The following is a 16,949-nucleotide window of genomic DNA, read 5'->3' as shown; positions in this document are numbered from 1 at the left end:
CGCTCGCAAAGGCACATCAGCCACCGTGACCAACTGGGTTAACGGAGGAACAGGGCCAGTGTGCTAAAAATGCTAATCTTCTACCTTCTGAAAATACACAGCCAAGTTCACCAAAAGCTTCAAGCTATGGAGGTGAATAAAGAAATTGAGAGAAAATGAGAGAGGGAAAAAAGAGACACTGCAGGAAACAAAAGGACAAAAATTGATTGGCTGATTTTAGAGCCAGTAAATGTAACACAAATGCAAATTTAAACTTTGCCTTTCTCTATAAAATTTGGCAGGGACCTGCCTGAGGCAGAAGACAGCAGACAGAAATATGTCTATGTCTATGCATGTATGCAGCTCTTTAAATCTTTCTCCATCAAGGCTATTCATTTCCGATCCATACAGAGCACACAAACAAAAGAAGGGGTAGCAAGGGTGTGAAGGTACTACCAAATTCAGTGGAGGTGGTGTTCAGGCCAAGCGCCTTGTTGTGATAAGGTAAACTTGATTCTGCGCTTGATTCTAAGGGATTTCTACAATACACCTAGTAAAAATCTCTACTGTTATGCTGCTATTCCAATGCTTTGCTTATATTTCCTGATAATGGTCACAGATGATTAGATTAAGGCATCCATGTAAGAGGTGTTGATCTGTGCAATGGCATACTGGAAAGGCATTGGCAGTCATTCCATTTTGAGTTCAAGATGCACATGTGAACACACCCGTCTTCACTCTCTCTCTCTCCCTCTTTCTTTCCCTTCCTCTGTCTCCCATCGCTATCGCACATCAGGAATTTCAGGAATGCAAGTCCACTGGCACTCAGTTTGCTTGGCCTGCTGTGTTTAGAGACCACCCGCTCAACTCCACTCCCCCCCAGAGAAATCCCCTCCAAGAAAAGCAGCAAAATTAATAACTTAGCCATGTGGGGCGAGTCCTAAGTATTCACAATAAAAAAGAGATGGCAACTAAACCTCAGCAGGGTTTTAACAACGGGAACAAAGTATCATACAGAAGAGTCAGACACCCACATGGGGACATTAATCATCCATGGTCATTCCCAACACCATAGGCTGCCCTGGGCACTGGGCACCTGCTATGGGTGGGGAGGCAGGGGAGCTGGGGGGGCTATACACTAAACACTCTACTAAACAACATGCTCATCCTGGGCTGGTCTCCAACAGGAGAATGCGAATCAAGAATGTTCAGTGTTCAATGGATTAACCTGATAATAGCTACACCTACCTACACTCATTAATACACAACCTACCTTGCAACAACCGGAATTGTATTTGATAATACATAGAGGACGTGACAAGAAAGCAGCAGCTCATTTGTCCAGGATGACATATTATATCAATTTTAGCATTATGCATTTAGGACATTTGAATGAAAAATGAAAACAAAAAAGCTTAATCAACAAATAGGCTAATGCTCAAAAAAAGTTAGGCCATATTTCTTTTTTTCTTGTTTTTTTCTAGCTGTTTCTTTTTATTTTGGAATAATTCCAGATACATAACTGTTCTTGTTTTTGTTCTCAGCTGGAAAATGTTAAAGCAGTCAGCTGAATCATCTTGGGGGGGTTGGGGGAGACCTTTGATCCCAATGAACTCCACTTCTGACATCATGAGCAGAACACTTATTCTTCTGATGTGGAACTTCTCAGAATGAACCTGCGCCTTCCACCCCCTTAGGGGAGCAAAGTTGGGATGATCAAAATCTAAGTCAAACATTACAGCTTGTTTGCCCACCTCCTGACCAAAATGAAATTTGTGAACCCAAAATGCTACAAACAGAATGAATGGAATGTGAAAATCTTTAGACTTGGGGTAAACTGGCTGCCTGTCAAAGCATTCGTAGGATTAAACTTTACTTTTTCATGGAGGAGAAAACAGACAAGAGCACTAAGTTCAGACATAAAACACAAACAGCATAAATCTTTAAACACACTAAAATGTTGATGTCAGAGCACAAAACAAGCCTTGCGTGCAGCTCATGGAGTGCTCGAGCTCTTCCTTCCAGAATTCTCACGCCATGATTCTGAGAAACCCGGTACATTCTAGAACCACAGCCCTGCCCAGCAGGAGTGCAACGTGGCCTCTACAGGTCACTCTCGGCCAGATAGTGGTGAATCAGCTGTCAAGGGCCAATGTAAACTAATCAGGACTGTAGGAGTCAGGGGAGTGATGTATTACTGTATGTGAACCTCAGTTCTTTTTTTTGTTTTTGTTTTTTTAAAAGCACTGATGTCAGTAACACAACCTTCCAACGCAAGAGATTTCCTCTGGTGTGGAAGTTTGCAAAGAGCACTTAAGTTGGCCCCTTGAATGCGTAGAGATGATGGAAAACAAAGCTCACATAATAGGCTACATTGCCTGAACCGGTGTGATAGACTGCCCTCTCCTTCCTGTTTTTCTCATGTTAGCTCATGTTAGACAGAGACAGATGGAAAGCGATGGAGAAAGACAAACAGAGAGAAAATGGTTAAAAACAGACAGAGCGAGAAAGCAAAAAGGAAAGAAAGACAGATAGACAGGACATGAGACACTATACAGAATATAGAGTGAAAGAGTGTTATCACATGTAGGAGAGAGAAAGAGAGAAACGAAAGCCAAGCTCCAGCACCATTTGACCATCAGACCCATCCTGGCCTTATATTTTCCCATCAGGGAGAACAGAGGCATTAGTGCCAAATCGCAGGCGAGTCTAAAAGGGAAGTTCTGGGGCACACCTCTCATCTTGCCTTCCCATCAGCCCCATGGATTGGGACACACAGACCTGGCATCTCTGTCGGTGAGTGCGCTGTGCATGACTGCCATAACGACCATGACTCAGCCTCCGCAACTCTCGACTGCAGGCACCGAGCAGAACACACACACACACAGTACAGTACATAATGAACCATCTCAGCACTCCGGTGCACATCATGCACTGATAAACACAGACAACCACCGCCGCCGCCCGACACACACACAAACGCACAAACGCACACACACACACACACACACCCACAAACACACAAACAAACACACACACACACACACAGACACGCAGGCACGCACACAACAGCAAAGGACTGTCAAATAGACAAATATGACATAACGTGATAGTCCTAGAATACTACAGATTATCTTTGACCTTAATATTCTCACTGGTTCCGCAGCATTACCCCTTTTTATGATTTTATAGCGTGCCAACTTAGCCCAATTTGCCCTGGGCAAAAGAAGAAAAAAAACTCTTACACACAAATAACAGATGGCCCTCGTACAGACAACTTTTTTTAGACACACTAATCAGCACAGTACATGACTAATGGCAAGACAGAGAAAGCTCACTGAACCCAGAGTTAACTGTCGGGCATTCTGGCTCAAGAGGAAGTGCCAGCCCAAAGAACCGTCATATGCAAAACTGTGCTTAGCCTACATCCCCCTCTACATGTATGCAAACTTAGACTGACACCTGTGCGTCTGGTCCACAAAGCCCTGAGACATATTCAGAGCAGACTGCCGCTGCTCTACTCCACTGTTGTCATTTTAAATCCTCTGTAACCCTGAAACAGATCTACTGATACCTTTGCATTGCCACACACACACAAACACACACACACACACACACACACACACATACCTGTTTTCTACATGCAAATGCAAAGAGAACAAAAGATGCTATCTGCTACAGCACAGTTTTATTTTGTTTAGCTCGTGGTGAAAAACCCAAATTTTTGAACTGATTTTGATCAGTTAACAGCACTTTAAGTTCCTCCAGTCACTTGCGTCCTCAGGAAGAGGTGAACACCCATATCATCTATGATGTAAATACAGGCAACAGAATTCTGAAAAAGCTGCATGCAAAGAGGAGGCCATCGAAGGGGACTTCAATGGCACAACACATTACACATCTGGCACAGCTTCTCTTTTAAAGAGGTAAACCACCAGCTGGTTCCAGAGGGGGCAAATGCTCTTTAATAATTCACATTTATGTATGTCTAGCCTGGTCCAACTCACAGTGATTCAAAGCAAAAAAATTAATTTAAATACTTCTGATAAATTGGCTGAAATTTGCAGTACTACAGAATGTGAAATGGGGCCTTTACACCGAGGTGAGTGTTGCCCAGTTGCAGCTCTCTTCCAGCCCTGTGGGCACCTGTGACCTTTCTGGCTCTCACAGCACACAGCACAGAAGGGTAACCAATGGAAACAAAACCCGTCACCAGCTTGAGAATGTCATAACCACCTTGTTCACTTATTGTTATTACGATAAGTGAACACAGAAGTCCCCCACAGCGATAGCAGAAGGAGGTAAACTGTGAAGTTAATAACCTCTGGCTGGGCTTGATATTTGGGAATAAAGCATTGGAAGCTTTGTCTAGACGTTGCTACATTGTAATAAAGTTCCAATTGTGTCAAAAGCATGGACTGCAATTTCCTCAAAATAATTTTTAAAAAGCTCAAATATATGCTTCTACTTGTTATATGGATATTGTTAAATTCTTTGCTGTAGGGAAGCCCTTGTCAAGTGAATTTTTCCAAGCAAACTCTATTACTGTTCAGGCACAGCCAGACAGTCCTGTCAGACATCAGTAGACAGGGACAAAAATGAATCTGCCGGTTTCATACGACAGTCGACTGCCAAAACTAGCCTTGCTCTGCTCATGTCAATGACAGTGAGCTTCATATGTAAAGCACAGGTTAAAACAGCAACCGTAGTCACCATAAAGATCCTATCACTACAAGTAGCCATGACCACACACTTAGCGGGAATAATTCTGACTGTAATTATCCTTCCCCAGAGTGCAAGACCAGGCAGGAAATATCAACTAACCATAGACGTAAACTGAACTGGTCTTCAAAACTGGAGCAGTTTTTTAAATAATTTAGCTGTTTAGTAGTAATCGGCGATTTTTGAAGATATTGACAAATAGTTGTGTTAGACAGTCAATTCAGTAATTCGTTTGAAAGTATAATGTACTGAAACATGCCTAATTCTTACCGGGGTACTGTAAGGATAGTACTTATGGCAACGGTAATAACAGGGTCACGGCTCCAAATTCCCGTTTGGACAATACATTTTACCATAAAGTCTAGGTAATTAACTTCGCCTCACGTGCTCGGGTAGATCATGGGGTACGCCATAAACAATTGCTGTGTGAGAGGTAAAAGGGTCAAAACAAGAATGCATATTCTGTATTATTTCTGATGACATTTAATTATATTTTACCTGGACGAAGCACTTGCAAAGTCTCCTCCATCTAGTAGTCGTATCTTGCAGAAAAGAACTCCATTAACGAAAGGCACAGCCGTTAGCTCCTCCAGCGTAAAATGAGTCTGAAACTTGAACTTCTTCTTCTTCGTTAAAAATGCCATTGATGCAGAGCCCTGTGACAGTTCAGTAAATCCCCGTTTGATTATGGAGAAACGGAAATATTGCAAAATAAAAAATACGGCAACACAAAATCTATTTATAATTACCCAACTTATTATGTACGCAAAAATAATAAAAGTGATTGTAGCATTCAGAGCTTAAAACACAAGAGGTGGTTCTAATCAGGGGCTTGGAAATTTTTCTTGAAGACTCGGTTTTGGTTCAGCATCTCTTAACAGCGCACTCCGCTGATTCGGTGAAGACCTGACCCAAAACATAAACAAACAAGTTTATTGTTAAACACCGTTATAGAAATACTTTCTCGCACAGCCACTCAAAATAAACATCGTCATCGAAATCGTCTTACTATCACTACAAGCTACAGCATCTAAACTAAAGCAGATGCTGCTTTAGTAGCTGACCAACTCGCTGGATACAATTCATACAATGAATTTCAGCTGTTAACTGTTGGGTAACTGGCTAAACGATAGCTACTTCGATCAAGGACAAAAGGAAGCGTTTCTTCACCCCATCTCCAAAATATTTACAGCAGTTTTTAATATATTACACATACCTCTGGATCATTCGCTTTCCGTTTGCGTTTCTGTCACATACTAAAAACAATCCGATTCTTGCTATGTTCTTCAGTCATTCCGTTTTGTGCACTATCGTTACTGATTCGATGCCGTACCGATTGTTTCGTGTCACTACGAGCAAACGCTAGATCGGTTCCTAATGATAGCTAATCCAACGTTATACGCCACAGTCACAAGTAATTCGTGTTCAAGTATCAAACGTTACCCAAAAGATTAAACCAATGCATAGTATTAGCCTGGTCCGACCGCGGTGTAATGAAAAAGACAGCTGCGGAGGAAAATCTTGGTCGAATTTCTTATTATGCAGTTTCGCTCATCGAAAGAATACGAGGGGTATTTGGATGAAGAACTGTGGATTAGAAAACTGGAGCTACCAGGCGGCTGAAGACGGGGAGTTATCCTGGCACGGCCACTATAGAGATATCCCGTCTCAATAAGGACCCAGCTAACTAACCGTGCAATGAAGCGTGGAGTGGACAGTGATTCCAACTCTAGTCTCAGAAAAAGCCAGAAGCACCGCCTACATGTCACGCGCGTCACTACTCGAGAAGTGGAGCTAACCAGGTGGAAAATGCTTCTGGAAGGTATCCTTGGTCCCTATTCTCTACAGCATCTAGCAGCGAACTATGACACTTTTGAACGATGTAGAGGACATGCATAATTCCTCCTGTAGCCTCTTCAAATGCATGTCACACGTATCCCCACAGTATAGCTTATTTTATTCATGAAGATTCTATGTTCAGGTTCTGGACTCGCCTTAAATGCATGCTATATACAGATCAGTTCCCAGGTCCCATTTCTGTTTGTTTAGCGGTTCGACTGCGATTCTTGAGTCTGAGTTATTTTTCATAATAAAGAAAGTCAGAAAATATTACAATAAAATGAAGCCGTAGTTATCAAATGACTTGAATGCTTTAGCCTATATCTAAAGAGGGTGTAGGCGGCCCTCATCCTGGAGACCCAGAGATGGTCCTGGTTTTTGCTCCATCCAAACCTATAACTACATAACTGAATTCGTTTTAATTAAACAGGTTTAATGAATGCAGGTTGCCATGTGCCAGAGGCACTTTGTTTCACCATTCGGCATATTCAGGATCTGACTTCTAATCAGCCAACAAAGTCTTGTGATAAAGTTCAGATGGAACAAAAACCAGAAATGTACTGGCTCACCAGGACCTGTCTTTGCCTGATCTAAATGTTCCGTCCCACTGCAAGTTATAACAAAGGTAGGTGCATATAGAGAAGATAGCCATACATCATGACAGCATATACCTGTGCACATGTTAAACAGTACTGAATGTTGGGTGCCCTTAATGAAAAGATACAGAAATTTGCAGCAAATACAGCTGTTAAGTCAAACCATGCCATTTGCCTTGTGAAAGGGTTAGATTTTCAAGTTTGATCAGGTGAGCATTACATGTCATGGCCACATGAGTTGGCAATTTTCCAAAAATGTTTGAGCACTTTTCTAACAAGTCACGTGTAGGCATTTTATATGGGTTGTGGGCATTTTGTGTATGCATATTCAGGTGATATCAATCCCGATATATTCTTTATACTTTTTTGTATACAATTAAAAATGGGGACACGGTGACATACAAAATTGGGTTGTTTGTTCTAGCATGATCAACTAAACATTCATGATAGATTGGTAGATTTGTATAACAACTTCTTGTTTGTAATTGCATCATTATCAGCATTCCAAACCAGAACAGAAAAGCAAACATTAGCACAGAAATTGCATTTTAATTAACATTAAAATCCCCATACAGCCTCCCAAATTGCAAAAAAGCAGTGGGACTAGCCAAATGTACACTCAGTGTTCACTATACTAGGTACGCCTATCTAGCACTGGGTAAGTCCCCCTTTTGCCTTCAAAACAGCCTGAATTCTTCATGGCATGGATTCAACAAAGTGCTTGAAACATTCATCTTCATCTTTCTGTTCTTAGCAGGAGTAGAACCCAGCATTGTCTTTTGCTTCTGTAGCCAATCTGATTCAATGTTTGTCACATTTGTGCATTCAGAGATGCCTTTCTGTACAGCACTGTTGTAAACAGCTGTTATCTGTGGCCTTTCTGTTAGCTTGAACGAGTCTGCCCATTCTCATCTGACCTCTCTCATTAACAAAGTGTTTTCACCCACAGAAATGTTCACTGGATATTTTTTGTTTATCACACCTTTATCTGTAAACTCTAGACTGTAGTGCATGATATTCCAAACCGTGCAGCTGTTTCTGAGATGCTGAAACCACCAGATCTGGCGCCAATGGTCAATACCATGGTCAAAGTCACTTAGAAACATGCACCTTGCCCATTTTTAATGTCTGGTTTAACAACAACTAAACTTATTCGCCATGACTGCATGCTTTATATACTAAATTGCAGCCACATGATTTATTGTTTGGAAGAGCTGGCTATTTGTGTTAACAAGGAGGTGTATCTAATTAAGTGGCCACTGGGTGTTTTTTTAAGGTAGGGTGTAGTGTCCTCTGCAGTTTGGAACTGGTATTGTATTGCCATCATTTCACAATTCTTGTCCTGTAGACCACCAACTTCAGCTGTAATTCATACACTCTCAACTCCCTCGCTAGCTTTATTTATTACGTGTATGTCAAATAACCAAATATATGAGAACCGATTTAGAACTTCTCACCCCTTTAATCTCCTAAATGTCAGACACCTCAGCCATACGTCTACTTATATAAGTAACACTAAATATCTCTTAAAAGACAAAAGTGAGTCATTTTAAAAATCACAAATAATAAATGTGTTAATTGCCCATTGCTTTTTTGCACTTTTCTCAATATCAAATTGCCATGATAATTGCAAATCATAAAACAGTGACCATTTAATGTTTCATAACGCTTTCCAACTTACACTTTCAGAATGTCAGATACAGTTTATTGGATTGTTTTCATTGGAATACATTGGATTTTAATCTCCAGGTTCTGGACTTTGCTTGGTAGATTTTTGTTTAGAACATTTTTGGGATATTTCTGGAGTTGAATACTATATGAAGACACATTTTCAAGCATGATGCTGGTGCTTAGCTTTGAAGCACGTGCATAAAAATGATGCAAGAGTGGACCATGTGTAAATGTGAGTGTTTGGTCATGAATCAAATAGTGCTTGGAAATTACTAATCTTGGAAAAAACCAATTAACTTCTTAAACCATTTTTTCCCCCTTTTGGGGTAGGCATCCAGCTATTACAGCTATTATTTCTCATAGTAGTAAGTACTAGAATTTATTGGTGAGTAGGTGAGTAACAAATTAGTAATTTGAGGAAGTGGCAGAAGATTCCATTTTCTTATGCCTTTCCAGATAGATTCCCACTACCCCTCAATAACATCTGCATCGTCTTTTGTTGCCATGCAGAAGCACTTAAATGTATTTTTAAGTCGAGCTATGGAATGAGCAGAGGTTGTTGTAATTTTTCACTTAAGTTGTCTTCTCTCATCACTGCAGGAAAAATACATTCCAACCTTTAGTAAAAACAAATCATGAAGAGTATGGTTCATTGTAAGAAGTTGAGTAAAATGATCAGTCTACAATGATAAATCATTTTCTTCCTTCAATATTCTGTGGCTTATAATTATTTTTACCTTTAGGGATTAGGGAATCTGCAAAAAAAATGGAAATACTTGTAAATGTAAAAAGCTAATAGCAACAGCCAATGTCATCTCCAGGCTCTAGCCAAAGGTTTTTTATGTGACATTGGTACTTAAATAGAGCTGTTCATATGAATTATAAAACTGTAGACATCTCCAAAGAACCATACACAGTCACTTCGTCAGAGCAGTAAAGCCGTCTCAAATAACTAGCTGTCCCTGAAATCAAATGTTTTTTCGTTATTCAAGACACTTTCTTTTGCAGTAGATGGCAGTGGAATACATTTGTTGCCATGCAATCGAAACACGAAGTGATGTCTGAAACTGACGTTCAGTTTTATGGAAAGACACCAAGTGTTAGCAGTGGTCTTATCAAAAAGTGGTCTGCAATTTAGGGTGGCAGCATTATTGTTACTTAACTACTGTTTTGCATAATTACCCAGTCTTGCACTTTTGCATCACAGCGTATACTGTATGTAAAAAAAAACTCGGTTTTAACATACAAAAATAGCAAGCTGGGCCTATATTGATATCAAAATGAGGCCAATTTCCAGCAAACGGTATTGGCTATTTTACCTCACACAAACTAAGCAATGCGACCTTATGTTTGCTAGATAATTTAATGTAACATTTTTTTTAGACCAGGAATTACAAATGTGTTTATTTCAAAATGTGGCATCTGTAAGGTAGCTACTGTAGCTTTGTTAAAACTTAGTGAACATTAGAAATGCCACAGCGGTCAATATGACTGTCGTCACCTAATTAAGGAAATCAATAAATCTCCCATCATGAAATCCATATGGCTGCCCCTTTATCATTTTTTCTGCACATGTATTGAAAATTCTGATATAATTTGCATGTGGAAATACAGATCTAAACACTTACATGGACATGAATGGTCAAATTGAGCGTCATTTATCTTGCCTGTATGCTTGAGCATTTCATCACTGTGCGTATGCAAAATGATGGAGAAAAATGCTAAGTTTCCCAAGTTTGGGGCTTTATTGAGTGGACGTGTAAAGGTTGTATCTGATCAGATGTGATCAGAAGGTACAGAAGTTAATGTCTTAAGGGCTGAGGATCTTTGGTCATTGTGGTTATTTCAGTAGGAAACGTGAATGAATGAAAAGTGCCACTCAATGTTGTATAGGTATGGGGAATACCTGGCATACCAATATTACTTTTTCACCTTCAGTGTTATCACATTTTCAATACATTTGCAATAGCCCAAAACTGTGAAAAAAGATGTTGAGCTCAGTCAAAAAGGTTGTGTGGAGCAGGTATTTGCAAAGCAAAAAATAATGGTGCTGTCCACTCATTGTACGATAACTAAATTTATTTTACTCCAAAACAAAAAACATAGAAAATCAAAAACAAATCTCTATACAAAATACAATTGTATTTCTATACACATTGTAGATGTTACAACTATTAGTTGGTTGGTTGGAAAAAGTCACTTTTAGTATTCACACAAAGTATGTTGAATTTAGATGCTGCATTTTCATTCAGTCATATGTAATAATACAGTACATGTTGTATTTTTTTACACTTATGTCTCCAAGCATTGCAAGGAAAGGCGCAGTTGTGTTGTTCATAACACTAAGGTAGACGGTAACAGAATACTGAATTGGATAGTTGTATTAGTTGCTGAATTGCAACTCTGTAGGTCAACTCTCATCACAGATATAATGTGTTTTGGTGCTGTTTTGATGGTAACACAAGGAAAGCTCTGAGCTACTCCCCCACTTCAGACTTTTCAATCCATTTTGAATAATTTGTTTCACAAAAATGAGAATCTTTTGTAAAAAGACAGCCAAGTATATATACTGAATTTCTTGAAGTGCACTGAAAATAAAGAGACTATTTACCTTGAAATTTGACAACATACCTCCTATCACAACATAATAAATTATACTGCTATTACATTACTGTATACACAGTCGCAATTTAAATGTTGTAACAACAATTATAGCTTCAAGCATCTATATTGTGATTTAACCGCAGATTTTCCCTTTTCTCCATTCCCAGAGTCCTAGGTGTTGGCTTTTTGTCCGTCAGAGTCCTAAAAATGTACTTGGAACCACCCCCACCCCTTCAAAATATAATAAAATAAGATAAAAATTATGCCCCTTAATTGACATCCTCTGAAGGCTGTGAGGGGTTCGGTTTTGGTTCCCCACTGTCCGACAGTGGTCCTGGCGCAGAACTGTTGGTGGTGCTCTGAAGGAATTTCCGGAAGTCCTTGAGAGCAGGGCGGAGCATCTGTATGAGGGCAATGAGGGCAGCCTGTGTGCCCTCCAAGGCCTGGGCCTGCCTCTCCTGGGCGCAAGCTTGGGCCTCCTGGGAGCGCCGGATCATCTGCAGCAGGTCGTTCTGGTTCTCCAGGTGCTGGGCAATTTCCCGCACGTGCAGGTTGGTCACCTTCTGCTCCTGCAGCAGCTTGGCCGAGTTGAGGGCGATGCGGCTCTTCAGCTCCTGCGGCTTGATGGAGCACTCCGCTTGGGCTGTCAGCATCTCCACTGGTGTCTCAGTAGTAACAGCCACCGGTGTCTCCGTTGTGCAATACTCCACCACCCCCTCTTCCAGGGTATGGTACGTGGTCTCAGCTGTGGACAAAGAAGTCAGGGGAGGTGGCAGAAACACAGAACAAGGGCATCAATACAGGCTGGTAGTCCCAGGTCACTCCCCATTACCAGTTTGGATATCCCCATTCAAACCCAAACCCTCTACTTCATATTCAATGCAGCCCAAATTTTTGGTCACTCAGTGCAACCCCACACACACAAAAGTGTATAATCCCAAGCCTCCCACACTGTCATAACCCATAGTGTCCATAATATTTCATCATCTAGCTCTTCAGTAGGCCATTGGAAGAATAACAACTGCACAAGACAGATAGAAACCTTTTGACCTTAAGTTGAGCTTCACCAAACACTCAAATGTCCAATGTGCCAGATCCAACTTCAAAGCCAGTGTGCATTGCGAATGTTTTTTATGGGTATATAAGAATATATATATATACGTATGTAATGGGTGCTAGCTTTCGATTTTCAATGTTAAACAATACTGAGGAAACGACAACTGAAAGAAAGGTGTTTACCTTCTAGTGTTTTCTGTACTTCACAAGCCGCAGCAGAAGCAGTCTGAATGTCTGAGTCAAACATACAGAGAAATAATCACTGTTTTTTTAATAAGGTATACCCCTTCTGGCTACTTTACTCCAAGCAGATTTTTTTTGACATTTTAATTTTTAACACTGTGTAAGATGTAGGAAATGCAACTTTTAATCTGTCATCGCCTCCCCAGTACTTTTATCCGATAAAATCAACATTCGAGCGTTCAATTTACTACTTATATGTTTAGGATACTTCTATGTTATTTCAATGACGCATTGTCAACAATGCTCATTTTCATTCAATACAGTGGATCACCGACCAATCAGACATTGCTCCGCCCAACAAAGAAAAAAAATATATTTTAGGGGGCGTGTCGTTGTGGTAAACCCATATGAATGCCAGGTTGCGCGGGATTTTGTAAGACAGAAAGTACAGCAGAGAAACCAGTACTTTTGCAGTGCGTTAACTGTGAATCGGACATATAGGACTGTAGTTTTTAAATGCAAAATAAGCACAGGCTTAAATGCAACTTTACTAGTTGCTGTGGAAATTCTTGTCAGAATTATTTTAAATAGCTATATATATTTGCAAGATATGGATTTATTACACTCGTAAATAGATTTAAACTGAAGGTGCCATGACTTGTGGCGCCATTACAAAACAAGGACATTTGCTGTTTTTAAGATATAATAACTGCCTGACAGCCTTACAATGACACGACTTACTTTGTGTTAATGTTACCGTGGTAGCCGAGCTCATGGGCACGGGAACAGTGATCTCAGTGCCACCATCTCCTGCAGGTAGACTGATGATGGTCGTCTCTCCCAAGAGATTACAGATCCGTTGTTGCATGGGAGTTAGCATGACAGGGACTGATGTGCAGTCACCAGTCCCTTCCATTACCGCCCGCGCCTGAGCCACCTTCCGTCGAACCTCGGTCTTTAAGTCAGACCATTTCTTCTTTACTTCGGCCAGTTCTCTTTGGCAGGTAGTCACAGCGTTGACCCGTTTTAGAATGTCTACCCACGCGTTGTTTTTGGTGATGTGAGTGACTCCAGCATTGAAGTGGTTAACTAGTATGTGCTTTTGTTTCTCCATTTCCTCCACTATAATTTCCACCTCCCTCTCGGAGAAATTCATTTTTCTCTTTTTGGCCTGGGATGCCATTTTAATTAGAAATTACTCTTTTAAAAACACTAAATGTGCGTAATATACGCAAAAATAGTAGGTTTTTCTCAATAGAACTGCGCAACGTAATGGCTTCTAGAATCGACTTCTTCCTCCTGCAAACAACGCTTACGTCCGTAATGGCTCAAACCCCACCTACGTAAACACATCAAGTTCCCATTTGCTAAAGCCCGGGGGTCATGCACTATGTTCTCGCTGCGATTTGCAGACATGGAAGTCAATCAAGTGCAACGTAGGCGCCGTAGAAGGGAACGCGTCAGGGCGAGACAGCTGGGGAACTGGGTTTCGACAGCAAGCTTTTTGCTATTCGTTCAAATGTTTTAATTGTGTTGAAATGCATTTTGCTTGGGGATTATTATTGTTATTATTTAAATGCGTCACAGCAGCGGCAATCCTCCCACATACGGCATTAATGAACAATTAGCTATACTAATTCTTTGACCGGACTTTGTAGAGAAAATCGAGTGAGTGACCTCCAGTAGAGGGAGCCTCGATGATCGTATGTTGTTGTATCAAGCAGGCTATTATAAAATCTCTCGTTAATTTTATTTTTTTACGCAAGTAAAGCTAACAGCGATCGCTATAAGAATCTTGTTCCATATACATATTTGGAGCAATTTTACATTTACTGGGAGATGTGTTGTGCAAAAGTCGCAAGGGGGCGCTGGATCATATTATACTGTATATATTCTTCGGAAGTGGAGTCGATGGAAATGGAGTTATAAGTAATTCTAAGCGGGTGCCGCTTCCAATAAAATAATGATACATTACTGATATAGTTACATGTTAGTTTGCTGACAGCATCCCAGTTATTCCGCGACTGGGTTACTGTAAACTGCAAACAAATAGAATCCCCTAATAGTTACCACAAACTGCAGAAGTGCTGTTTAAGGGTTAAAAACTGGTTTGCAATTTTTTCTCCCCATCTGGGTTGTTACCATTGAGCAAGGTACATAATCTGAAATGCTTCACTTAAAAATAAAAAAGAAACATTTGTATGAATCGATTACGTGTAAAGACATGATCCCCAAGTTACTCTGGATAGTCTGCTAAATGCCAAACAAACTAAAGAAATGATGCTGTATGGGTACAGTATTACGATGTAATATAAATGTGTGGCTTTTACTTGAATTCACATCTATTTCCCCTTTCCTTGTGGGCAGACATGAAAATGGGTAACGGAGCATCTTCCAGTCTTGGTGCATCCACATAAATTGGGAGTTGCAAGGCAATTATCAAGACTACAGGCAAGGGAAGCTAAATGGGACTAGAGAATAAGGAAGCAAGGAAACTTTTAGGGTGTTGTATCCAGCCAGAATTGACTGCAGTACAATCAGCCAAAATGCAGGCCAGCCTAACCTTACAAGTGCCATAGGATTCACCTCCAGTGTATGCTGTCAACATGGCAGTGACTCATTTGATTACAGTAAAGAAACATTAGCTGAACTTTCTGGTGACAAAACTTTACTCAGAAAAAAAGAACACTGAAACATTAAATGGCCGTTTTCTGTAACCATATGAAAACACAAACTAAAGAAATGATACAGTAGACGTATAGTATTACAATGTAACATAAATGCATGGCTTATACGTAAATTCACATCTACATCTGTAGCCTTGTTCTATTTATGTGTTTGTTCTTGCCCTTTTGCCTAAGTGTATTTGCTATTTTATATCTCATCCTGTCTCTCTTCAGTCTCTGTATCTATCCTTGCCCTTTTGCTTTATCATTTCCTTCTTCATTCATGGCCTGCTGTCTATGAGTCTGGGATTCAGGTGGACCTCCCCCACCTTTGTTACTTATTTTGATTTTTCATACCACTTGAGTAAAAGTTTTTCTCCACCATCTTGACCCGAGAAGTCAGAACTTGTGCCCAGTAGAGACATACACAGATGCAGAACTGTGTTGGTCATGTTGCTGGAGTGACCTCACAAAAGGTAGAGCTAAAGTGAGTCAAGCCAATTTTATTTGGTCATGATTGAACAATAAATCAAAGGACTGTATTAGGGCCTAATTTATGCAAGATACTTTTTAATGAAGCATTGAATTCTGTGGTTTGCCCAAGACCAAACTGCATGTGGTTTTACAGGTTTCACCTGTGTCTGTGTTGACTGGAGCAATTGGATTTCAGGTTTCACGGTAGCCACTCTATAAAAACCTTTTAAAAATGGGACCAATTATCGGGAAGACTCCTAGCAGGGGTCTCAATTTATTGACCAGTCAAAGTACCTAAAGAGATGTTGAAGTACCAACATGTTGAAGACTGAACCTTGTCCTCCATTATTTCCCCTTTCCTTGTGGGCAGACGTGAAAATGGGTATCAAAGCATCTTCCAGTCTTGGTGCATCCTCATAAGTTGGGAGTTGCAAGGCAATTGTCAAGACTGCAGGCAATGGAAGCTAAATGGGACAAGAGAATGAGAAAGCTAGGAAACTTGTAGGGTGTTGTATCCAGCCAGAACTGACTGCAGTACAATTAGCCAAAATGTAGGCCGGCCCAACCTTACACTTGCCACAGGATTCAGCTCCAGTGCACGCTGTCAACATGGCTGTGACTAATTTGATTACAGTAAATAAACATTAGCTGAAGTTTCTTGTGGAATATACCTATACAGTCTAATTTCTTTACTGTATTGCTTTGTTCTACCTCAGTTTGTTAAGGCAATGAATACTGCAATCTAAACTATATTTACCATAGGATTAGACATAAATTGAATCCAAAATGTTGTATTGTATAACTAAATACATGCACTAATCCATTCAAATTAATGTAATTTAAGTTGATTTAAGGTGAGAGTTGCGGGAAAGTGTGGGAGGAATGTTTAACTGGGATAGAGTTTGCTGAATTGATCTCAATTGTTTTGGATAAATTTAATTTATTACATAAATTAAAGGCAGAAGGAATTGTTCTGAATTGACTGTTATTGAATTACTGGAATTGACCCCAGTGTCAGTATTTTATCAGTAAAATCAGTAAATTATTACTGATTTTTTATTGTTATTCATAAGAGGATTATTCAGCATATCTTTGTGTCAGGTTTCAGTTTTTCTATTTTGATGATTCTTAACTCATGTCATGATGTAAGTATTGAATC

At 40.1% G+C, this 16,949-nt stretch overlaps 2 protein-coding genes across 3 annotated transcripts in view; both read right to left on the bottom strand.

Moving 5' to 3' along the window:
• Positions 1-6,432, bottom strand: part of eeig1a (estrogen-induced osteoclastogenesis regulator 1a) — a 47,614-nt gene extending 41,182 nt beyond the window's left edge. The window contains exons 1-2 of the mRNA XM_064354273.1: positions 5,918-6,432; positions 5,200-5,607 (exon numbers count right to left, since the gene is read on the bottom strand). Of these exons, the coding sequence (XP_064210343.1) occupies positions 5,200-5,345 (146 nt within the window). The 5' untranslated portion in view covers positions 5,346-5,607; positions 5,918-6,432. The remainder of the gene's footprint in view (positions 1-5,199; positions 5,608-5,917) is intronic.
• A 4,436-nt stretch (positions 6,433-10,868) lies between these two features.
• On the bottom strand, positions 10,869-14,034 carry naif1 (nuclear apoptosis inducing factor 1). 2 transcript variants are annotated; one of them, XM_064354271.1, is made up of 3 exons: positions 13,392-14,028; positions 12,651-12,701; positions 10,869-12,156 (listed from the first exon to the last, which is right to left on the bottom strand). In XM_064354271.1, the coding sequence occupies exons 1-3, from the start codon at positions 13,831-13,833 to the stop codon at positions 11,681-11,683; spliced, it is 969 nt and encodes a 322-aa protein (XP_064210341.1). In that variant the 5' UTR covers positions 13,834-14,028; the 3' UTR covers positions 10,869-11,680. The 2 variants fall into 2 exon arrangements, with proteins under 2 accessions (XP_064210341.1, XP_064210342.1); XM_064354272.1 differs by lacking the exon at positions 12,651-12,701 and having other exon boundaries at positions 13,392-14,034.
• Positions 14,035-16,949: the final 2,915 nt, after the last annotated feature.

The sequence above is a fragment of the Anguilla rostrata genome, chromosome 10 (genome assembly GCF_018555375.3).
Source record: "Anguilla rostrata isolate EN2019 chromosome 10, ASM1855537v3, whole genome shotgun sequence".
Classification (NCBI taxonomy): Eukaryota; Metazoa; Chordata; class Actinopteri; order Anguilliformes; family Anguillidae; genus Anguilla; species Anguilla rostrata.
This window is presented reverse-complemented; position numbering and strand designations above follow the sequence as displayed.

Bases quoted from the DNA above. Each gene is read 5' to 3' on its own strand.
- naif1 (XM_064354271.1), bottom strand. From the start codon at position 13,833: ATGGCATCCCAGGCCAAAAAGAGAAAAATGAATTTCTCCGAGAGGGAG. The intron at 12,702-13,391 runs GTAAGTCGTGTC...TGTTTGACTCAG, and splicing joins CACGGTAACATTAACACAAA to ACATTCAGACTGCTTCTGCT. The intron at 12,157-12,650 runs GTAAACACCTTT...CTTTGTCCACAG, and splicing joins AGTACAGAAAACACTAGAAG to CTGAGACCACGTACCATACC.